This window comes from Styela clava, chromosome 12, assembly GCF_964204865.1.
Source record: "Styela clava chromosome 12, kaStyClav1.hap1.2, whole genome shotgun sequence".
Lineage (NCBI taxonomy): Eukaryota > Metazoa > Chordata > Ascidiacea > Stolidobranchia > Styelidae > Styela > Styela clava.
In genome coordinates, this window is record NC_135261.1 from 10,310,404 (window position 1) to 10,329,727 (window position 19,324).

Consider the following 19,324-nt stretch of genomic DNA (forward strand, 5'->3'; position numbering starts at 1 on the left):
AGTTTAAGTAAAAAGTTTTATAAAAACGGTCAAGAAATAACGGAGATATCGGAATTTTAGTACCGCCCGACAGGCCAATTATTTCCATAAGGATTGTATTACTTTTTTGATAAGAACTGTAATAAATATGAAAAAAGAACACTTATCAATCACCAATCTTTCGATGTGCGTCACATCAATGGAATATTGAGACTAGTTCAGGATTTTATTCTGGCAACGGTCATTGACACCGCCGAAAGATCGTCGCAAATAAACGCTGGAGTTGTGCATGATAGTTTGACAGTGGTTAATTGTGGGTTATAATTAACGATGTTCTGATTGTACAAACTTCATAAAAATTGGTAAGTATCAAGTTAGGCAAGAAATACACACGTCTATATAAATTTTATTGGTGTCCATAGACAATATCATTAATTTGCACTACGTATAACTGGAGCGTAATTTTTAAAAGCTCCGAATGTTGGAAAATTTATGCGCTAATGGAAAAATTCAAATACCAGATAATAGTTATTTATTTTATCTAAATTATGTCAATTTCATGGAATTCCTAGATACAGTAGGCAATCCGTAGTCATTTTTATGAGCGGTATTCCAACACGGCGTAACGGTATTTTGTAACATTTCTAATTCATGACAGCAACGTTTTAATAACAGCTAAACTCAGGATAGTTGTCTAGATATAGAAATCTTGTATATTTGTTTTCCTGGGATGTTCTCGATCTTTATTCTGCGATATAGATAGAATTTAATATTCAAGTCTTCAGAAATGTAGAATATATATTGTTGAATGAATTCAATGGCTTTCCCAACTTTTGTGAATTTATTGTATTGCATTGACAAAAATATTCATCCGGCCCGTTTCAACACAGTTTGAGTCATACCCGGCCCGCGGTCAAAAAAGTTTGGTGACCCCTGATTTAAAGCGAAAGTGTTTGTCGCTGGAAATTATAATGTTAATCATTCATTATATTCATCGCAAAAATATTTGTTTATTAACCTGCTGTGAATTTGATTGCCTTTCTTAAAATATTTGTTCGAAACATTGTTTGTTTATTGGGTAATATTGAATATACGTTTTTTATTTGTTTACTCAGTCAGGACATTATATTGTATAGAAAAAACGACCTTTTGGTAGCCAAAAAGACGGGTAACCGGTGACATGTACGACCCTGTATTTTCTTTGTCGCCAAAAAATGCTCTGTAATGTTCAACGTCTTACGTGTGACTTACGTTACGCCTATGTAACGCAGCAAAGTTATGTTGGATTCGTTTGTATCGACAGGTTTATAAATTACACGGAAACAGTGCTATATTATAAGAGACGTAACCTCTCTGCTTTTTCGAAAGGCAGCGTCGTCGAATAATCTCGTGTAACTAAACAAGGGAACGATGCACTAATATATGGTCACGAAAACCAAAACGAAGTAGTACAGCCTCAGTACAGGTTTTAAATCTGTCACAGTAGACAATTGGTACCTCACGACTCCGCCAGACAGCAACTCACTTCAACGCGGGACCGCCATAAGCTGCGCAATATTTTAAATTTGCTGACGTCATACCACACAATGAACGAATCCCATAGAGCCCACAAAAATAATATTAAAATAGTAAATGTAAGTACAATCTTTAACCATTGAAAATTTCAAATAAATTGGCCCAGTATTTGATGATGAAGGCGTTTTTTTATTCACAACGAGAAGAAGAGGAATACTAACAAGATGAACAACAACATAATAACAAAATCATCCATGTGTAGCCTACATTTCGTGTTCAATAATGCCGACACTTATGGTTGGTTAATTGTAGGTTTATTTCTGTAATATTTGTTATGCAACGCACAACTAAATATAGAGGCTTTTGTGAGTACAGAAAAAAAAAACTTGATTCTGACAAAGAGCAATCAAAAGTGCGATGACAATTTAGCACAGACTACATGTTTAAAAGAGGCACTTTGTTCAAAGTCAAAAACGAAAACAAATTTTTTTTAACCTGAATGCTTACACACAATTTAGTATTGTGTGTTTCATGGTAAGTATTTGGCTCCAATATCATATATGTTAAATATATAACTGTTAAATATATAATGCATTCTTGGCATTTCGGCTTAATAATTTCTAACGGCCTATTTGCACAAGTAATCTATTATACAAAACAAACAATTTAGGTATTTATTTCATCTGTTACGAATTAAACAAACATAAATTATTTAATGAATGATTTGATATAGCAGAATTCCATACTTAATCAATTGTTAATATGTCAGGCTAAGGACATTGTTAATATTTAACGTATGCAAAGGCCTTAAATATCTTGTTGTCTTTCTAAATATATATATAATAAAAATATGTTGGGAAACCTTTTCAGTTTATTAAGAATTTTATTCGAAAGTACATTGGGGTCGAAAAATTTAGTAATTGCTTGCATTAATGCTCAAACACATATGTGTAAAATCAGTCTAGTCTTGTCAGAGAAAGGTGGACAATGCGTTTATCGAAATAGCGTAATGGGAGCAACAGAGATACAATAAATCTGTGTAAAATCCCATTTTATGAACAAATAAAATCGTTTCTAAATATTTTTCTTCTGACAGATACTAACAATTGAACATAATGGAACAGGTTAAATACGAATCTCCGCAAACTACAACGGGAGAAATATACTGTTCAAGTCCGTACGTTCCCCCGGCACAATATGGCCATACGACTTTAATCAGCGCACCTGTTTCTCAGCAAATGGACAGGACTTCTTGGTCGTCGGGATTATGCGCATGTATGACGGACTGCAGTTCATGTAAGAACATGTATAAGTGGTCAATTCAATCCAAGATTATATATATCCTACCTATTTAATCATTCGATGCTGTAGCTAAACATGCAGAAAAATTGAATTCTGTTTTGGAAGCTGAACACATGACTTTTTGCCAACAATATTGTTGTAAATGCTGTATATCATCAAAAATTTGTCAGTTTGTTTTCCTTAAATTTAGCTGTATGGATTTTGCTCCCGTCAAATTTCAAATTTCGTTCAATAATGGCATTTCGATTGAATCAAAAAAAATTAATCCAAATGAAAAAATGACGTATGTAACGTACAAAATTCAGATAGTAGCCTACTATTATTTAAAGTGGCGTGAATGTTCCAACTATGAGTTCCAATTTTTAGTTTTAAATTAGAAGTTTAAGTTAGAACTTTGGTGATTTGCAGTAATGTAATACACTTTTGCATGAGTAAGGTGATTTGCTTTTACACAGGCCTGCTGACACCATTTTGCCCTGTTTGTTTCACGGCAAACTTGGCAACCCGAATGGGTGAATCATGTTTATATGGATACTGTTGCGCCCCTCATTTTGCCAGTACTGCACGTCCGTACTTCCGAGGAAAAGAAAACATCACGGTATTAATAATAACATAATTATAAAACTAATTAGCCTCTTTCGAAATTGAAAAGTTGATCATTCTTTTTCTATAATTTCTGTAATTAAGTTATGTCTCATAACACTTTTCGATTGGCAAATTTCAGGGTTCTCTGGCGGGTGATTGCTGCATAGGATGTTGGTGCGTATGCTGCAACATTTGTCAAATATCTCGTGAACTCGATCGTCGTGGCTATTCAAGAGGGTGCATGTGTTAATAAGAAGATGCATAATATTTCTACATGACAGCTGTCCATTCAATCATTCAATTAATAATTGTAGATTAATTCATGATATGTATTATTTCACATTTTAACGATTTTAACATTTGTTTGAAATATATTTGTTGTGCTCGATATATTCTTTGTTTGGTAATCAATTCAGTGTGTGATCTATAGTCAGTGGTTTCAGAATAAAGATACTGTAAGAATCAGTGGCGAGCTACTCAGGGTGTAATAACTTAGATAGTATATACCTGGGTGGTCCAAGGTTGCGAGATTGAAGGGCCGCAAAAAAAATTGAGAAGACTTTGCGGGTCGCAGTTGGGAAAACACAAAAGTTATCGACACGGGAGATTCGACTACCCACGTCAGTCAGTATTTTGTCTGGGGTGGATCAAAATTTTCAAAATACCTGTAGCCCACCAATAAAACTGTGAATCATGGTTTCATCACAAATTGCTGTTGGTGATCTTGCGGTTAATCCGTCGTTGCGAAATGTTCAGCGTCAAAGACTCTGCCTACAGCGACGACAGGTAGGATAGAATTACATGTTTATCCCGAGGGAGAGAAAATCCGATAAGACGGCTTAATCATATGGCGAACCACGGACTCTCGTCCGGTTACCAGTCCAGGTCAGATATGGGATTAGTTAGCCAGTTATTTGTTTTCGGAAGCATGGACTTGATGGTGGAGGAAGCCGTGACCGACCAGCGGTTACGTGAACCACCCCACGGCGGCGAGGAGTCCAGCAATCCTCTCGCACATGATCATTCCCGCATGGGATTCGAACCTGCGATCACACGAAGGGTAATCAGAGATGCGGTGGCGAGCGTATTCCTAACGCTTAGCGCGATGCGCCACACCGCCGAGCCAAATTTATTATGAAATATCTAAAAAGCCGTAACATAAGACCCGAGAGCTATGCTCAAGTATATGGTAAAGTAATGTTGTACATCTGAAACATATCCTAATTGTTTAATATGCTACAAAATTTATAGATAATAAGTATGCTTGAATAATAATCTTACATATGTATATGTAATGTTTACAATAATCTGTTTATTGTCTTTATCCACCATATGTTACTAACTTAATAAGAATTCAAAATTAAAGAATTGTTTAATAGGCTCTTGAAACTCGAAAAAAATTTAATGTAATATGAAAAAAATTTGCCATTGATTTTCTGCATCTTATAAAGTATGATCTATGTGGAATATATCGCGGTTTTTCCAATGTGCAATATTATTGTAAAATATCTCAATATACAGTTCTAAAAACTAGTGCATCAGAAGTTAACATAAGAAATATATTACACCTTAAGTTTTCAGGGTGAAAAAGAAAGTAAAGATACGGACGACTATATTCAATATCTCTAGCAACACTCAACATACGAAGAACAACCCGCAAGAGATACCGAACTAAAAATAATGATGAAATAAAAGGGTTTACATTTTCTATGACTGTGTGTAAAGTCGTTTTAGGCGTTGATAAACTGAACCACTACCTAGTCCTAGACTAGATCAAACATTGCAATTGCATTTGCCAGTAGACATCGATATCACTGTGTTGTTTGTAGTCCGCTAGTTGGCAATGGAGTGACTATTTGCAACTGGTTTTCGAGATCACGATGGGTCACTTATTCTTGGCGCACGATGTTTCATTTCGTTTTTTTTTAATCAGACCCACCTATCTGACCTAGTTTTATGACTTTAGTTGGTGTTTTGGGAAGCTTGGTTGACTATATAGCCGCAACACATATATAAAATTCGACTTCAATTGAAAATAGGATAAGATGAAATATATAATGGATTTAAAACACTCTATGTTCACAATACAATATATCTATCTATTTTAGAACAATTCAGTACTTTTTTCGATAAAAAAAAAACGGGTAGAAATATCAATGTGCTATGTACAACTAACTTATTTAGCAAAAGCAACATGAATAACCAATATTATGTCATCAGTAGGGCTGGGAATTTCAGGGAAAACCCTTTAACCGTTAACCGGGTAAAATTAACCGGTTAACCGCTGCGTGACGTTTGATGTATTAATTGATAATTCCAGCTTGTTACGTCACAATGGCTGCAAAGCAATTTCGCGTAATCCCATTTCGGCATTGCTCGAAATTATTGACGAATCAAGATAGATTCTTGTTCGCTCTGCTGCAAAAGATATGCAGCGTGTTTCGGACATGTGGAAGTACTCCAGTACAACCCGATTCCGTTATGAAATGTCATTTATGTGACAAATTTTCAGTGTTCGATGTGCAAATTCTACTTTGAGATATCACAGAGAAAAACAGCATCACAGCGCACTTGTTGGATGACATTGAATATACGATTTTGCAATAAAATCGTGAATAATATAATTTGACCGAAAATTGATTCTGAATTTATCATTGTCAAATTTTCATAATCAGCAATATTGCTACTTAAATTATTTTTCACATGTATTGGGTCCTCACCAATACAGTTAGAAATATTCTTTTGAATTAATCGCCACAGAAAATAAATTTGCGATGACGTAATCATTTTTGAAAAAATTGTACATTACAAAGATGATTTGTACCTGAGATGTGTCAGTTAAGGGCTAAAATAAATCGTAACCGTTAACTATCTAAAATCGATTAACCATTCCCAGCTATAGTCATCAGTTTTATATCCTAAAATTCATGAATGCAAATGTACGCAGGTTCAAATATACATTGGTACAAATGTCCATGGATGCCAATGTATACATGAGTGCAATTGTGTGTAGGTGCAAATGTACATTGGTGCAAACGCCCGCGAGTTATAACAAAATTGGTGCAAAGATCCGTGGGTGAAAGAGTTCAGAATTCAAATGTACGTGGATGCATAAAACAATAGAACCGTACTTTTATGTACATATTAAATATTTATTTAATCATGATAAATAAAAAACAGGGGAAGGAATATTTCAATGTAACTAATTAACCAATGAAATATTTAAATACCAATGCTGCCTGTCGTCCTTGAGAAGATAAAGAGGTTATTTGTGCTATTATCGACGTGTACACAACTACGCAAATTCATTTAAAGTACGCGTGATTTTCGTAAATGTTTATGGTCAACACGAAGTCGACTTGTTGATCGTTTTGGCATTGTTGTTGTTGTGAATAAATCGTTCACCTATTTTACTAAAAAATTGATTGCTTTAAAATTTTACATTTTGTTCGGAGAAGCTATATAGCTATGATGTATTGATGTCACAATTCTTATTCAGTTGTTTAGCAAAAAATGCATTACATCACTACTGTAGAATAAAAAACGATACTTTCCGAATCAAAAAGCACTTAAGTGCCAAATTTAATACTCGAAAGGTCAGGTTTGAATCAGAGTTCATCATTTAAGTAGCCCTGATTTATAGGCTATATCGGGGTGGTCCAAGCCAAGGCTATAAACAGTGAGCTTCGGATAATTTCCAATCGCCTATTTGCACTTCAAGTAATCTATTTCACAAAACAAACAGTTAGGTATATCATCTATCTGCTACGAATTGCACATAAATTATATCATGCCTGGTTTGGTATAGCTGGGATCCATACTTAACCAATTGTTAATTTGTCGGGCAAACGACATTGTTAATATTTAACTTATGCAAAGACCTTGAATATCTTCGATGCTTTCTTGAAATATAAATATAATAAAGTTACGTTGGAAAATATTTTTATTAAGAATTTTGTTCGAAACGACATTGTGCTCGAAGCATTTACTAATTGCTCATATTAATACTGAAAAGCATAGTCGTTGAAATCAGTCTAGCCTTGGCAGAGAAACATCATGGAACACGTTAAATACGAATCAAATCCATACGATCAGCAGCCGCAATATGATCCCGGGCATTCGGCGACAACAATGGGAGATAAACACAGTTCAAGTCCGTACGGTCCTCCGGCACACTATGGCCATACGACTATAATAACAGCACCTGTTTCACAGCAAATGGACAGATCATTCTGGTCGTCAGGATTATGCGCATGTATGACAGACTGCAGTTCATGTAAGAACATATATCAGAGTTCAATCCAAGATTATATATATTCTGACTGTTGCATCCTTCGATTTTGAAGCTGCCCATGAAGAAAAATTGACTCTTGTTTCAAAACTTGACCACAGAACTATTTCCCATTAATGTTATTCTGATTTGTCAATTTTTCCAACCAAAAGGTGATTCCAATCAATTTGTTTTTACACAGGCCTGCTGACAGCATGCTGTACAGTTTGTTTCACGGCAAATTTGGCAACCAGAATGGGTGAAACATGTTTATATGGATACTGTTGCGCACCTCATTTTGCCGGTACTGCACGTCCGTACATCCGAGGGAAAGAAAACATCATGGTATTTATGATAATACAAATATAAGGCTAATCAGCCGTCTTTCAGTATTGAAACGTAGATTATTCTTTTTTCATACTTTTTGTAATTGTGTTATTTCTAATACACCTAACTCGGAATATTTTCAAAAACTATCGCAATGATTTATGAAATCATGCCAAAGCACTTCACCATCTTTTTAATTTTACGATCGGTATGTTTCAGGGTTCTCTGGCGAGTGATTGCTGCATAGGATGTTGGTGCGGATGCTGCAATATTTGTCAAATATCTCGAGAACTCGATCGTCGTGGCTATCCAAAAGGTTGCATGTGTTAAGAATATACATATTATCTTCACATTACAGCTGTGATTTCAATCAATCAATGATTGAAATTTTTTTTGCGTATTGGGAAGCAAAAAACTACTGAAACAATGATTGAATAATGAAATAAAAGTGTAGACTAATTCATGAGATATATTAGTTGACATTTCTGGGTATTTTTAAATTTGTTTGAAATTTTTGTGTTGTGCTCGATATAGTCTGCTGTTCAAGTGTTTGGTAATAAATTCAGTGTGTGATCTATAGTTTGTTGTTTCAGAATCAAGATACTAATTTCTGTAAAAATCAGCGGCTAAGTTGCTCAGTTTGTCATAACTCAGATAGTCTATACTTTAAGACTTCTTGGGATTTCAACAATTTTCACTTAACAATCCTTGATGCACACATACGCTGAAGGAAGTACGCATATTCTTTTTCTTTATAAAGTGGTAATCATTTGAAGCAGTTCTGGGTTTATTTGCACAAGGGCTGATAGGCACGTTCAACCAGAAATGATGTAGAAATATTTTCCAGTGATTAAAAACTCTTTAAGTTCTGCAATCTTATTTCCAAGTTTCGTATAACAAAATCCGTTTCCGCCCCGCATAACAAAAGGGGCTGACGGAATGCTTGCCTAGAGGAACTCGGATCGGAAGATTCGACCCACGTCAATATCTTGTCTGGGGTGGATCAAAATTTCTAAAATACATGTGCCAATGCTATTAAATCTGTGAACCATGATTTCATCACAAATTGATGTTAGTTGTCTTGTCGTTGATCCGGCGTAGCAAAATATTCGGCGTCAAAGACGTCGAAGTTTTGTCTGATTATGTCAATAAAATTTGAATTTACGCGCCGTCCGTGTCGTGGTTCCGTGATCACCTCTCAGTGATTTATCTAGTGCAGGGGTGGGCAACCTTTTTCGGTTCGCTTGCCAAAATAGGCTTAATTTAAAGACAAAATTGTTCCGCGTGCCAACCAAAATTAAAAACAATGCTTTGCCACATTCAAAGCAGAGATATGCAATAATAAACCTTCTAAAACATGCACTGATAGACTCACTAATCGGGAAAATGTCAGCCCGACAAATATATTGGATTACTTTTTCTTATTCTAGTGGGATCAGTGGGACTTCTGCTGCTGCATTATCGCTTTTTTCTGCACTGCTCTCTTGTATTCCCTTCGCTAATCGCTTATATTTCTTTCGAAATCAATTCATAACAGTAAGTTAGCAAGTAACTCTAGCCAACATGAGCTTTACAACTTCATAAATCAATCAGAAATAGAGAAAAACGGTGGCACAGACGAACTGTATTGTGTAATAATGTAGCAAAATCATGCAGCGCTCTTCTCCAAAGCTGACACATTTGTTCTGTCATAATATATTTCTTTGTAGCCATATGCCATGAAAAGACAAAACGAATTTAAATAAATAACGGATTGGTAATAAATCATAATGAATAAACTTTTTTTTTATAAGCTCAAATGTCTCTGCATGGTAATTTGAGATTCCGATATTGATGCGATTTTAATACCCGTCTTATTGGCAGGTTAATGCAAAAATCCCATTTTTTCAGGTTCAAAAACGGGCCTCGTCTTATTTACTGGGCAGACTTATTCCCCGGGAAATACGGTATTTGTTTGAAACATTGAGTTTTTGGTACTCCTGAAATATGCGCACTAAGATATCGTATAACCCAGTGGCGGCGCGTCAATAGGGCCAACCGGGGCAATACCCCGATTGTTTTTTCGGTATAATAAAAAATATTCGAAAAATACCTCAATATCGGTTGCACAGACTGTCTACACTAGCCATATTCTCCCGACATGGTTCATTTTTCGCTCGCAAAGCCTTCGCCGAACGTCGACGGGGCGAAGCCGATTTTGCCCCGGTTGCTCATTGTATATCGTATTCTCTCTTTTATCTTCCACTCGCCGCCATTGTCTCGTTTGTTTTCTGTTTCTTTTACTAAATCACCGGGGCTAGCCCCGAAATTATGACGACACAATGCCGACGTTTCTTACTACAACGTGTTGACATATTCACGCATTCCTTCTCGTTCGTTGGTTGCTTGAAGAGTTGATAGTTTCCTCGCCTTCGTTTTTGTCGCTTGTTTCGCTATTTGAATCAGTTAGAGACCTTTAGTCCATTTGCTTTCGATTTTCCACATTCCTTTTGAGCTCCTCACTTCTTTCCGGCTTCGCATTTCTTAGCCTTAGACCTCATAATGAATAAGGTTGATGCACTACTTCGCACTCCGTTTTCGCAGCTGCCGCTGGAACAAAAATTAGAGGTACAACGTCTTGGGCTTTATCAACCAAAAAATTGTTCACTGGAACAATCCCATGACAGAGGAAAGCGTCGGCGTACATTCTGCGCAGAAACTTGGTATAAAAAAACACGAATGGTTGTGTTACAGCGAGGACAAAAATGCACTTTTTTGTTTTTATTGCCTACTTTTTGCTACCGCCCGTAACTCACGTTGGTGTAAATTTGGTTTTAGAGATCTTAAACATGTTTCCGTGCCAGGGATCATCAATCTTCTATGGAGCAACTGGACAATGCAGTAAAATACCGAACATTCGGAAATGTTAATATTGCAGCACAGTTGGATGAAGGACGCGCGGTTTCTATTCGTCGGCACAACCAAAACGTCGAGAAAAACCGCCATGTTCTCGGTCGATTGATAGATGTTTTGAAGTTCATTGGTTGTCACGAGCTGTCCCTCCGTGGGCACGATGAACGGGCTGGCTCTTCTAATAGAGGGGTATTTTTGGATATGGTGGAATACACCGCATCCCTAGATACAGTATTGAGAGATCATCTTGATGCCGCAACTGTTTCGAAAGGGACATCTAAGGATATCCAAAATGATTTGCTCGACTCAATGTATAAAATTTATTTACAACATTTGGCTCTGGAAATTGAGAATTGCCAGTTCCTTTCGATTCAGTCTGACGAGACAACTGACATCACGTGCGTTTCCCAACTGGCTGTGATTTTTCGGTTTGTGAAAGATGGTAAACCTACGGAGAGATTTCACAGCTTTGTACCAATCGTTGATCGCACGGCTTGCGGGATATCGGCTGTACTGAAAGAAGTGTTACAGCCTTACAACGCGAAGTCAAAATTGATAGCTCAAACTTATGACGGCGCGGCAGTCATGAGTGGGTCGAAACATGGTGTTGAAGTTTATATAAAAGAAGATTTTCCTCATGCGCATTTTTTACATTGTTATGCACACCAATTTAACCTCGTTATTAAAAATATGTGTCTTGATACCCTTTTCGTCCGTATATTTTTTGCAAATGTTTCGGGGTTTTCTTCATTTTTTTCCGTTTCGCCGAAGCGCTCTGACCTCCTCCGCCAGATATGTAGCCGCCGTCTCCCAGCTTGTGGAACTTCCTATCACGCGTGGTGCAGGGCGTGTCCGAAATTAGGAGCTCATTGAGTGTTTCAATGGCATTCAGAGCTCTCCGGTTTGGGACAAACGCTCTGTGAGGGAGGCGGCAGGTCTAAAGCGTCTGCTAGAAGATGGTGAATTTTCATTTTTTCTCGCTTTTTTCTCCACAATATTATATCACGTGGATGTATTATACGGCGCATTGCAGTCAAGGCTAATGGATGGAGCGTCTGTGCAGTCGTGTATTTCAGACTTCTGCGATGCTGTATCTCGTATCCGGGAAACAATAAAATACGACGACACATGGAGTGCTTCTTTACGCCGCGGGCAAACAACGCAGCGTTTGATTTTGTCTGCAAAGGAATGCTGTGACATTCTGGTGAATCAAATAGGCGATCGTCTGCGCACTGAACACCTTGCCGCGTTCTCTTTGATGAACCCCAAAAATTTTTCAAATATTGCACGTCAAATTCCCATCCATTTGTTGGCTACTGTCTCCAAATTTTACCCCATGATAAACGTGGGTAAATTGGAAAATGAATTGCGATGTATATACACCAATCAAACTTTTTTGAACATCACATCAACTTGCGCGCTCTATGGGTTCCTCATAGATAACACTCTAGTAACTACCTTTGCGGCGTCTGCAAAATTTCTGGACATCATTCTGACGACGCCTATTTCTTCCGCCGACGCAGAGCGAACATTCAGCACGCTGAAGCGTATTAAAACGTTATTGAGCATTTTGCTTCCAAGAAACCGCGGCGTGTTGCATATATGTTCAAGCAGTAGAAGTCTAGCAGCATATATATCTATGAGTGAGCGACGCATGTCCTTATCTTTGCATTAACTTTCCTTTCTTCATAGTAACGTTTTAAACCTTATTTTAGGTTTTGTCTGCTTTCCCGAAGTTTCTGTTAATATGTCATTGTATTTATCTGGGTAAATATTGCCTTTCCTTTTGAAAGAGATTTCAAAATAAACTATGTCTATATTTATTAATCCCTTGACTTGGACCGGTTTTAAAGACACTTTCTTATCGTTAAAAATTGTCGCTCTTGCCGATTGGTTGTTACCGATGGAATGGTTTTTATACTCATAAAAAGATGGAAGAACTTACAGCGCTCATCCTGTCCCCGTAAATGGGGGTGACTTGGCCCCGCAGTAGCTTGCCCCGGTTGTCAAAATGACCACGCGCCGCCACTGGTATAACCTGAACCCTAACCTGGTACACAACCTGAATTCAGGTTGTGCGCCATCTTGGTGCGCATACTTCAGGAGGTCCGATTTTTTTATCGGTTGATATTGAATATACGTTTTTTTATTTATTGAGTCAGGACACCGTATACTATTAACACGACTTGACTCCGTTTGGAAGTCAAAAAGACTGGCACCGACAGTAGACTTCGGGTTAATTAGTAATCGCCTATTTGCATTTCAAGTAATCTATTTCGCAAGACAAACATTAAGGTATTATTTATCTGTAACGATTTACACAAACATGTATTATTCCACGCCTGGGTAAATATAGCCATACTTAATCAAGTGTCAAATTGTCAGGCTAACGACATGTCAATATTTAACGTAAGAAAAGACCTTGAATATCTTGGTTGCTTTCTCAAAATATACAATGAAGATACTCTGGAAAATCTTTGTATTTTAAAAATTTTGTTCAAAAGTACAGTAGGCTACAGTGTGCTCAAAGAATTTACTAATTGTTATCATTAATACTGAAAGTCATAGTTGTAAAAATCAGCCTAGCGTTGACGGAGGAAAATAACGTTGGAGAAGTAACAGAGACATAATATATCAGTGTAGAATCCTATTTTATCATCAAATTAATCCGTTTCTGAATATTTTACTTCAAATAGATTAAACACTATAAAACATCATCATGGAGCAGGTTAAATGCGAATCAAATCCAAGCGATCAGCCTCCGCAATATAGTCTTCCGCATACAACAACAACAATGGGAGGTACATACGGTTCAAGTCCGTACAGTCCCCCTGCACAGTATAGCCATACGACTATAATCACGGCACCTGTTTCTCAGCAAATGGACAGATCTTTATGGTCGTCGGGATTATGCGCATGTATGACGGAATGCAGTTCATGTAAGAACATATATCAGTGTTCAATTCAATTTAAGAATACATATAAATTTACTATGAAGCACTCGATTTTGAAGCTGAACATGCAGAAAAATTACCTCTCGTTTCAAAAGTTGAGCACATAACTATTTCCTCGTGTTTTTAATTTGCATTCTATGTATCATCAAAGATTTGTTAATTTTTTTTTTTTTAATTTAGATCTATTGATTTAGTTCCTTCAGAATTTCATCTTTGTTCAATCATAGGATTTTAAACAATTATAATATTGTAGTAAGCTAATACAAACGAAAAAAAATGCATCGTAAAAAATGTCAATGATACTTTTATTTAAAAGTAGTGCAAATGTTCCAACTTTGAAGGCAAATTTCCAGAGTTAAATAAGAAGCAACTTTGGTGTTAGCAGTAATGTGATAAGTGAGGTGATTTTAATCAATATGCTTTTACACAGGCCTGCTGACAGCATTTTGTACAGTTTGTTTCACGGCAAACTTGGCAACCAGAATGGGTGAATCATGTTTATATGGATACTGTTGCGCCCCTCATTTTGCCAGTACTGCGCGTCCGTACTTCCGAGGAAAAGAAAACATCGTGGTATTTATGATAATATAATTATGAGATTAATTAGCCTATCAGAATTGGAACGTAGATTATTTTTTTTCTTACTTACCTTAGTTATGTTATGTCTAATGCAGTTAACCCGGAATAATTCCTAAAACTATCCCAACGATTTATGAACCCCTGCCAAAGCACTTAACTTTTGTCACCATCTTCTATTAATCCTTCGCTCGTGATAGGGTTCTCTGGCGGGTGATTGCTGCATAGGATTTTGGTGCGGATGCTGCAACATTTGTCAAATATCTCGAGAACTCGATCGTCGTGGCTATCCAAAAGGTTGCATGTGTTGATGGAAAGATACATATTATTTCTACATGACGGATGATCATTTTAAATACTAATCAATACGTTGAATTTTGGCTGCATATTAGAAAGCAAATAAACTACTAAAAGAAGGTGATAGAATATTGAAATAAAAGTGTAGATTAATTCATGAGATATATTATTTCACATTTTAACGACTTTTAAATCTGTTTGAAATATATTTGTTGTGCTCCATATAATCTGTGTTTGGTAATAAATTCAGTGTATAGTCGGTTGTTTAGAATCAAGATATTGATTTATGTAAGAATAAGCGACAAGTTACTCGGGTTGCAATAGATAGTCTACAACAACAAGTTTACAACAAGAACAGCATAAAAAGCTACATCCATTTTATAGAAGCCATCAAACGTATTTATTTTGAAGCAATGAAGTCACAAATTAACATCGTGAGCACGAAAACACAAATAAATCAGTTATTTCTCACTTAGAAATTTACCGGAAAAGTGAAGAAAATTAAATGAATGTACAATATGTACATAACATAATGAACAGAAATATTATAGTCCAGCGGATAAGACCTCAAAAATGATGGAATTGTGCACTTTTGGAAGCAAGCATGAAACTTGGCACACATGTACAGTAGCATATTCTGATTAATTTCGGATATGGTGCCATCCATGAAAATACCTCGTTGCCCTGGAAACGAGACATCATCCGTATTGCTATTAAAGGGAGATAAACATTACTTTAGGAAAGGATATTTTCAAGATAAGTAAACCGATGTGTATATAAGAAGTGAAGAATATGATCAGAAGTGCATTTTGACAATTTCCCTCGATAACAGAATACCTGTTACCATGGAAACGAGGTATCGTTATCGACAGAACACAACTATAAGTCGCACGACCTGTATTTTCTGTTATTGTCATGGATCACAAATTAAGCTACATTCACTTTCAAAATGTAATTCCGTTTGTGCGCAATCAACTGCCATCGCCAATGGTATACTTTCAAACTCATAGCCATGTAAAGCTGGTGAAAATATAAAATATATATCTCATAACTGACGGATTATTGTTATCTTGGAGCTATCATATCGTCATCATATATTTTAATAAAGATAAATTCATTCTCTTAACTCTGGCATTAGTATCTCAGTCAGATAAAAACGGAAAACTTGCATTACATTTCAGCTCAAACTCGGCTGGAATTGTTGATTATTCTAATCTATATCTAATGTTGTCAAAGGTATGTACAATGTATGGGGACCAGCGAAGTGCCTGCCCAATGCATTCAAATTATTGAAAAATTCATCGTTCTGCTCTACGATCGGAAAAGTATGTTGTCAAAGGTATGTACAGTTGAACTTAGCAATTACCGAGATGTCAGATAGCGTTGAAATACGGTTGAATCCTAATTGATTACTAGAATCGGCAACATTTCGACGTCTATCTATCGACATGTGCCAGCTAGGTAAGCCAAAAAATAATTTAGACTCTTTGGATATTGAACAAACTTCAGAAGCAGAAGCTTTCCTCCCGGATAATTATTTTATTTCCCTATAGGTTAATGAGCTACGACATCGTCTGTTCACAAAGAAAGAAATAATTGGGGGATGCTACTGTACATGTATGCCAAGTTTCATGCTCGCATCCAAAAGTGCAGGAGTATATATCTAAATAGTAAAATTGCCCCCACTAGTTATTGGGGAGTCTTTGTGGTATATATTTTCGGAAAATATAATTATTTCAATCGTTTTTCTATTTATTTCGTTTTGTAGCACGTACATAAGGCGACGTTAGATATAGATTAGAATAATCAACGATTCCGTCCGAGTTTGAACTGAAACATAATGCAAGTTTTCCGTTTTTATCTGACTGAGATACTAATGCCAGATTTAAGAGAATGAAATTATCTTTATTAAAATATATGATGACGATATGATAGCTCCAAGATAACAACGAGAATATCGGTTGGAAACCGAAGACTTATCGATCGATAGTTAGGGGATCCCCCAAAACAGAAACTGCAGTTTCGATTCATCCGCTCTTGTAACTTGCGCACTGCGCATCGCACACACACACTCGGCGGGTTTCAAAATTCCCTCGCTTTACAAAAATCTAGATCACTATATCAATAATTGATTGATAACTCGCTAATTATACGACATAATTCGCCCAAAATCAATAGGCTTCTGGTCCGAGATAAGATGAATGCAAATGCAAAATCTGGAGCAGATTCAATCCCGCTTTCGTGAGATATCGCGTGCATCTAACAGACACACAGACAGACAGACATACATACAGACAAATACCTATCAATATACTTACCGATCTTAAGATCGATAAGTAATAATCTGTCAGCTATGAGATATATATTTTATATTTTCACCAGCTTTACGTGGCTATGAGTTTAAAAGTATACCATTGGCGATGTCAGTTGATTGAGCACAAAAGGAATTACATTTTGAAAGTGAATGTAGCTTAATTAATTTGTGATTGATGACAATAACAGAAAATACAGGTTGTGCGACAAATAAGCGCGTTTGGTCAATAATGATACCTCGTTTCCATGGTAACCAGGTATTCTGTTATCAATGAAAATTGTCAAAATGCACTTCTGATTATATTCTTCACTTCTTATATACACATCGGTTCACTTGTCTTGAAAATATCCTTTTATAAAGTAATGTTTATTTCACTTAAATAGCAATGTGGATGATGCCTCGTTTCCATGGCAACGAGGTATTTTCTCGGATGGCACCATATCCAAAATTGATCAGGGGATGCTACTGTACATGTGTGCCAAGTTTCATGCTTGCTTCCAAAAGTGCATGACTTTACCTCTTATTCGCTGGACTATTACAATTAGTCTTTTTTTTGTTTATGTGGTTATGTATTTGAACAAAGGCAATATTTTTTTCTAGAAACAGGACTACGGCACTAACAAATGTCCAAAAAAACAAATAAATGATACTTATTAAATCAACTGCAATATCTAATTCATTTTTCTCGAAATCCACTACCTTGAAAATCGACTTTTCCTCCATAAGTGTACTGTGATTTTTGCAGTCAATACAAAAACAAAAATCTGTGCAATTTAAGTTGATTTTGGCACACTTGCATAAACTATTTTGACTATTTTTCTTACACTTGCAGTTTGCCAACTCAAGAACTGATTTGAGGGCCACATGCTTCTTCAGTGAATCATCGTTGGGTGGGAGAGTATAATCCGTATGTTTGACAGTGTTAAATGGACGTGTCCTGGTATCATTTACATTATTCATATCCTCTTTATACAGTGAACAAACAAATTCCTCAGCTTTATTTATTAATGCTTCGTTAACCTCAAAAAATCTTCATAGTTGAGAAAAAAATGAATTGAAAACCTCAATGAAGTCTCCCACATGAGTTTGATAGGCAGTTCCAATTGCAGAAAAGTGCTAAAGTATTTCAATATGAATAGCCCATCTAAGCTGTTTGCAACTATTATGATTCTCATATACCTATACGCTTCAAGACTTCTTCTGTTTTATCCATTTTATAGCACTGATAGCAGCAGGGATTAGAGCCTGCGTTAGGTCGGATTGGTGGAACATTGCCGTTTTCTTTAGTGGTATAATATCTAAAATGCGAAAGAAAATCATATTTGGAACAGCATGAGTGTAAAAATACCACTGAATACTAACTAATACCTTGAATACATAATGCATTTTATCTGATGTACAAAATGAGCGTATATATGCTCATTGCATGTACTACAGTCCAGCAGTGTTTGCATACCATTACTAGACTATATCTACACTAAATTTTGATATATCACAGTCTGAAATGCCCTATAGTATGACAGTACGAGTATGGACTATATACTACCGTATATTTCAAAACATCAACTGTCTGTCTACAACTTGATTTCTCACCTCTCAATCGTTTCCAATGCTACTTTCTTTTCACTCCGGCATAACTTATCATTGCTTCCCAGGTTCTTATCGACTCTATGAATTTAGATTTAGACCAACCGACATTAGTAGAATTGATTATTTTCTTCTCTTTCACACAACCGTGCATTACAGACAAAGCCATTAATTTCTATTTCCAAATATGCTGTGGCCTATATAGTAGTATAACTATAAGTCTGCTGAATAGCCAAGAAGAGTCATTAAATTAATCATAAACATTTCATGCAAGCCAGAAAATATCGCTGTTTGTGACATATTATTCTAGGTCTAGCCTTCCTTGGAGTTACCGCACCGTACCTATTTAACAACGTCATATGAGCTAGTGCTCAACTAAAATTGCTATTTATGGTAAGGATATACAAGTGTTTAATATCTTACTTATACTTTTCAACACCTCCTTTGTTGTGTATTTACGTCATAGCTTGTTGTTTTTAACACGGACTAGATTTGTGATTATGATGTCATAATTGTTTTCTCGTAATTGCTCCTTGCTTTTACCGGTCTGCGTGCTTGTTATTGGACACGTAGTTGACATAACGATCGTTTCAATATTATGTTGTTCTTGTTCTTGTTGTTATTTGACACAGAATAACACACCTAGTGGAAATATTAAAAAACCGCTTTTCTCTTCGAATACTGGACCAATTGCTCTGAAATTTTCAGTGGTTGAAGATAAAATTT

General features: G+C 36.2%; 2 protein-coding genes and 1 long non-coding RNA gene across 3 annotated transcripts; all 3 read left to right on the forward strand.

Moving 5' to 3' along the window:
* Window positions 1-2,650: 2,650 nt before the first annotated feature.
* On the forward strand, window positions 2,651-3,711 carry LOC120329259 (uncharacterized). Its single transcript, XR_005567723.2, has 3 exons — window positions 2,651-2,790; window positions 3,252-3,394; window positions 3,521-3,711. It is a non-coding gene; the product is annotated as an uncharacterized LOC120329259 (long non-coding RNA).
* Window positions 3,712-7,353: 3,642 nt separating this feature from the next.
* Window positions 7,354-8,496, forward strand: LOC144430397 (placenta-specific gene 8 protein-like). Its single transcript, XM_078118327.1, has 3 exons — window positions 7,354-7,657; window positions 7,854-7,996; window positions 8,198-8,496. The coding sequence occupies exons 1-3, from the start codon at window positions 7,438-7,440 to the stop codon at window positions 8,306-8,308; spliced, it is 474 nt and encodes a 157-aa protein (XP_077974453.1). The 5' UTR covers window positions 7,354-7,437; the 3' UTR covers window positions 8,309-8,496.
* A 4,875-nt stretch (window positions 8,497-13,371) lies between these two features.
* Window positions 13,372-15,796, forward strand: LOC120329250 (placenta-specific gene 8 protein-like). Its single transcript, XM_039395814.2, has 3 exons — window positions 13,372-13,809; window positions 14,255-14,397; window positions 14,601-15,796. The coding sequence occupies exons 1-3, from the start codon at window positions 13,590-13,592 to the stop codon at window positions 14,709-14,711; spliced, it is 474 nt and encodes a 157-aa protein (XP_039251748.2). The 5' UTR covers window positions 13,372-13,589; the 3' UTR covers window positions 14,712-15,796.
* The last annotated feature ends 3,528 nt before the right edge of the window (window positions 15,797-19,324 follow it).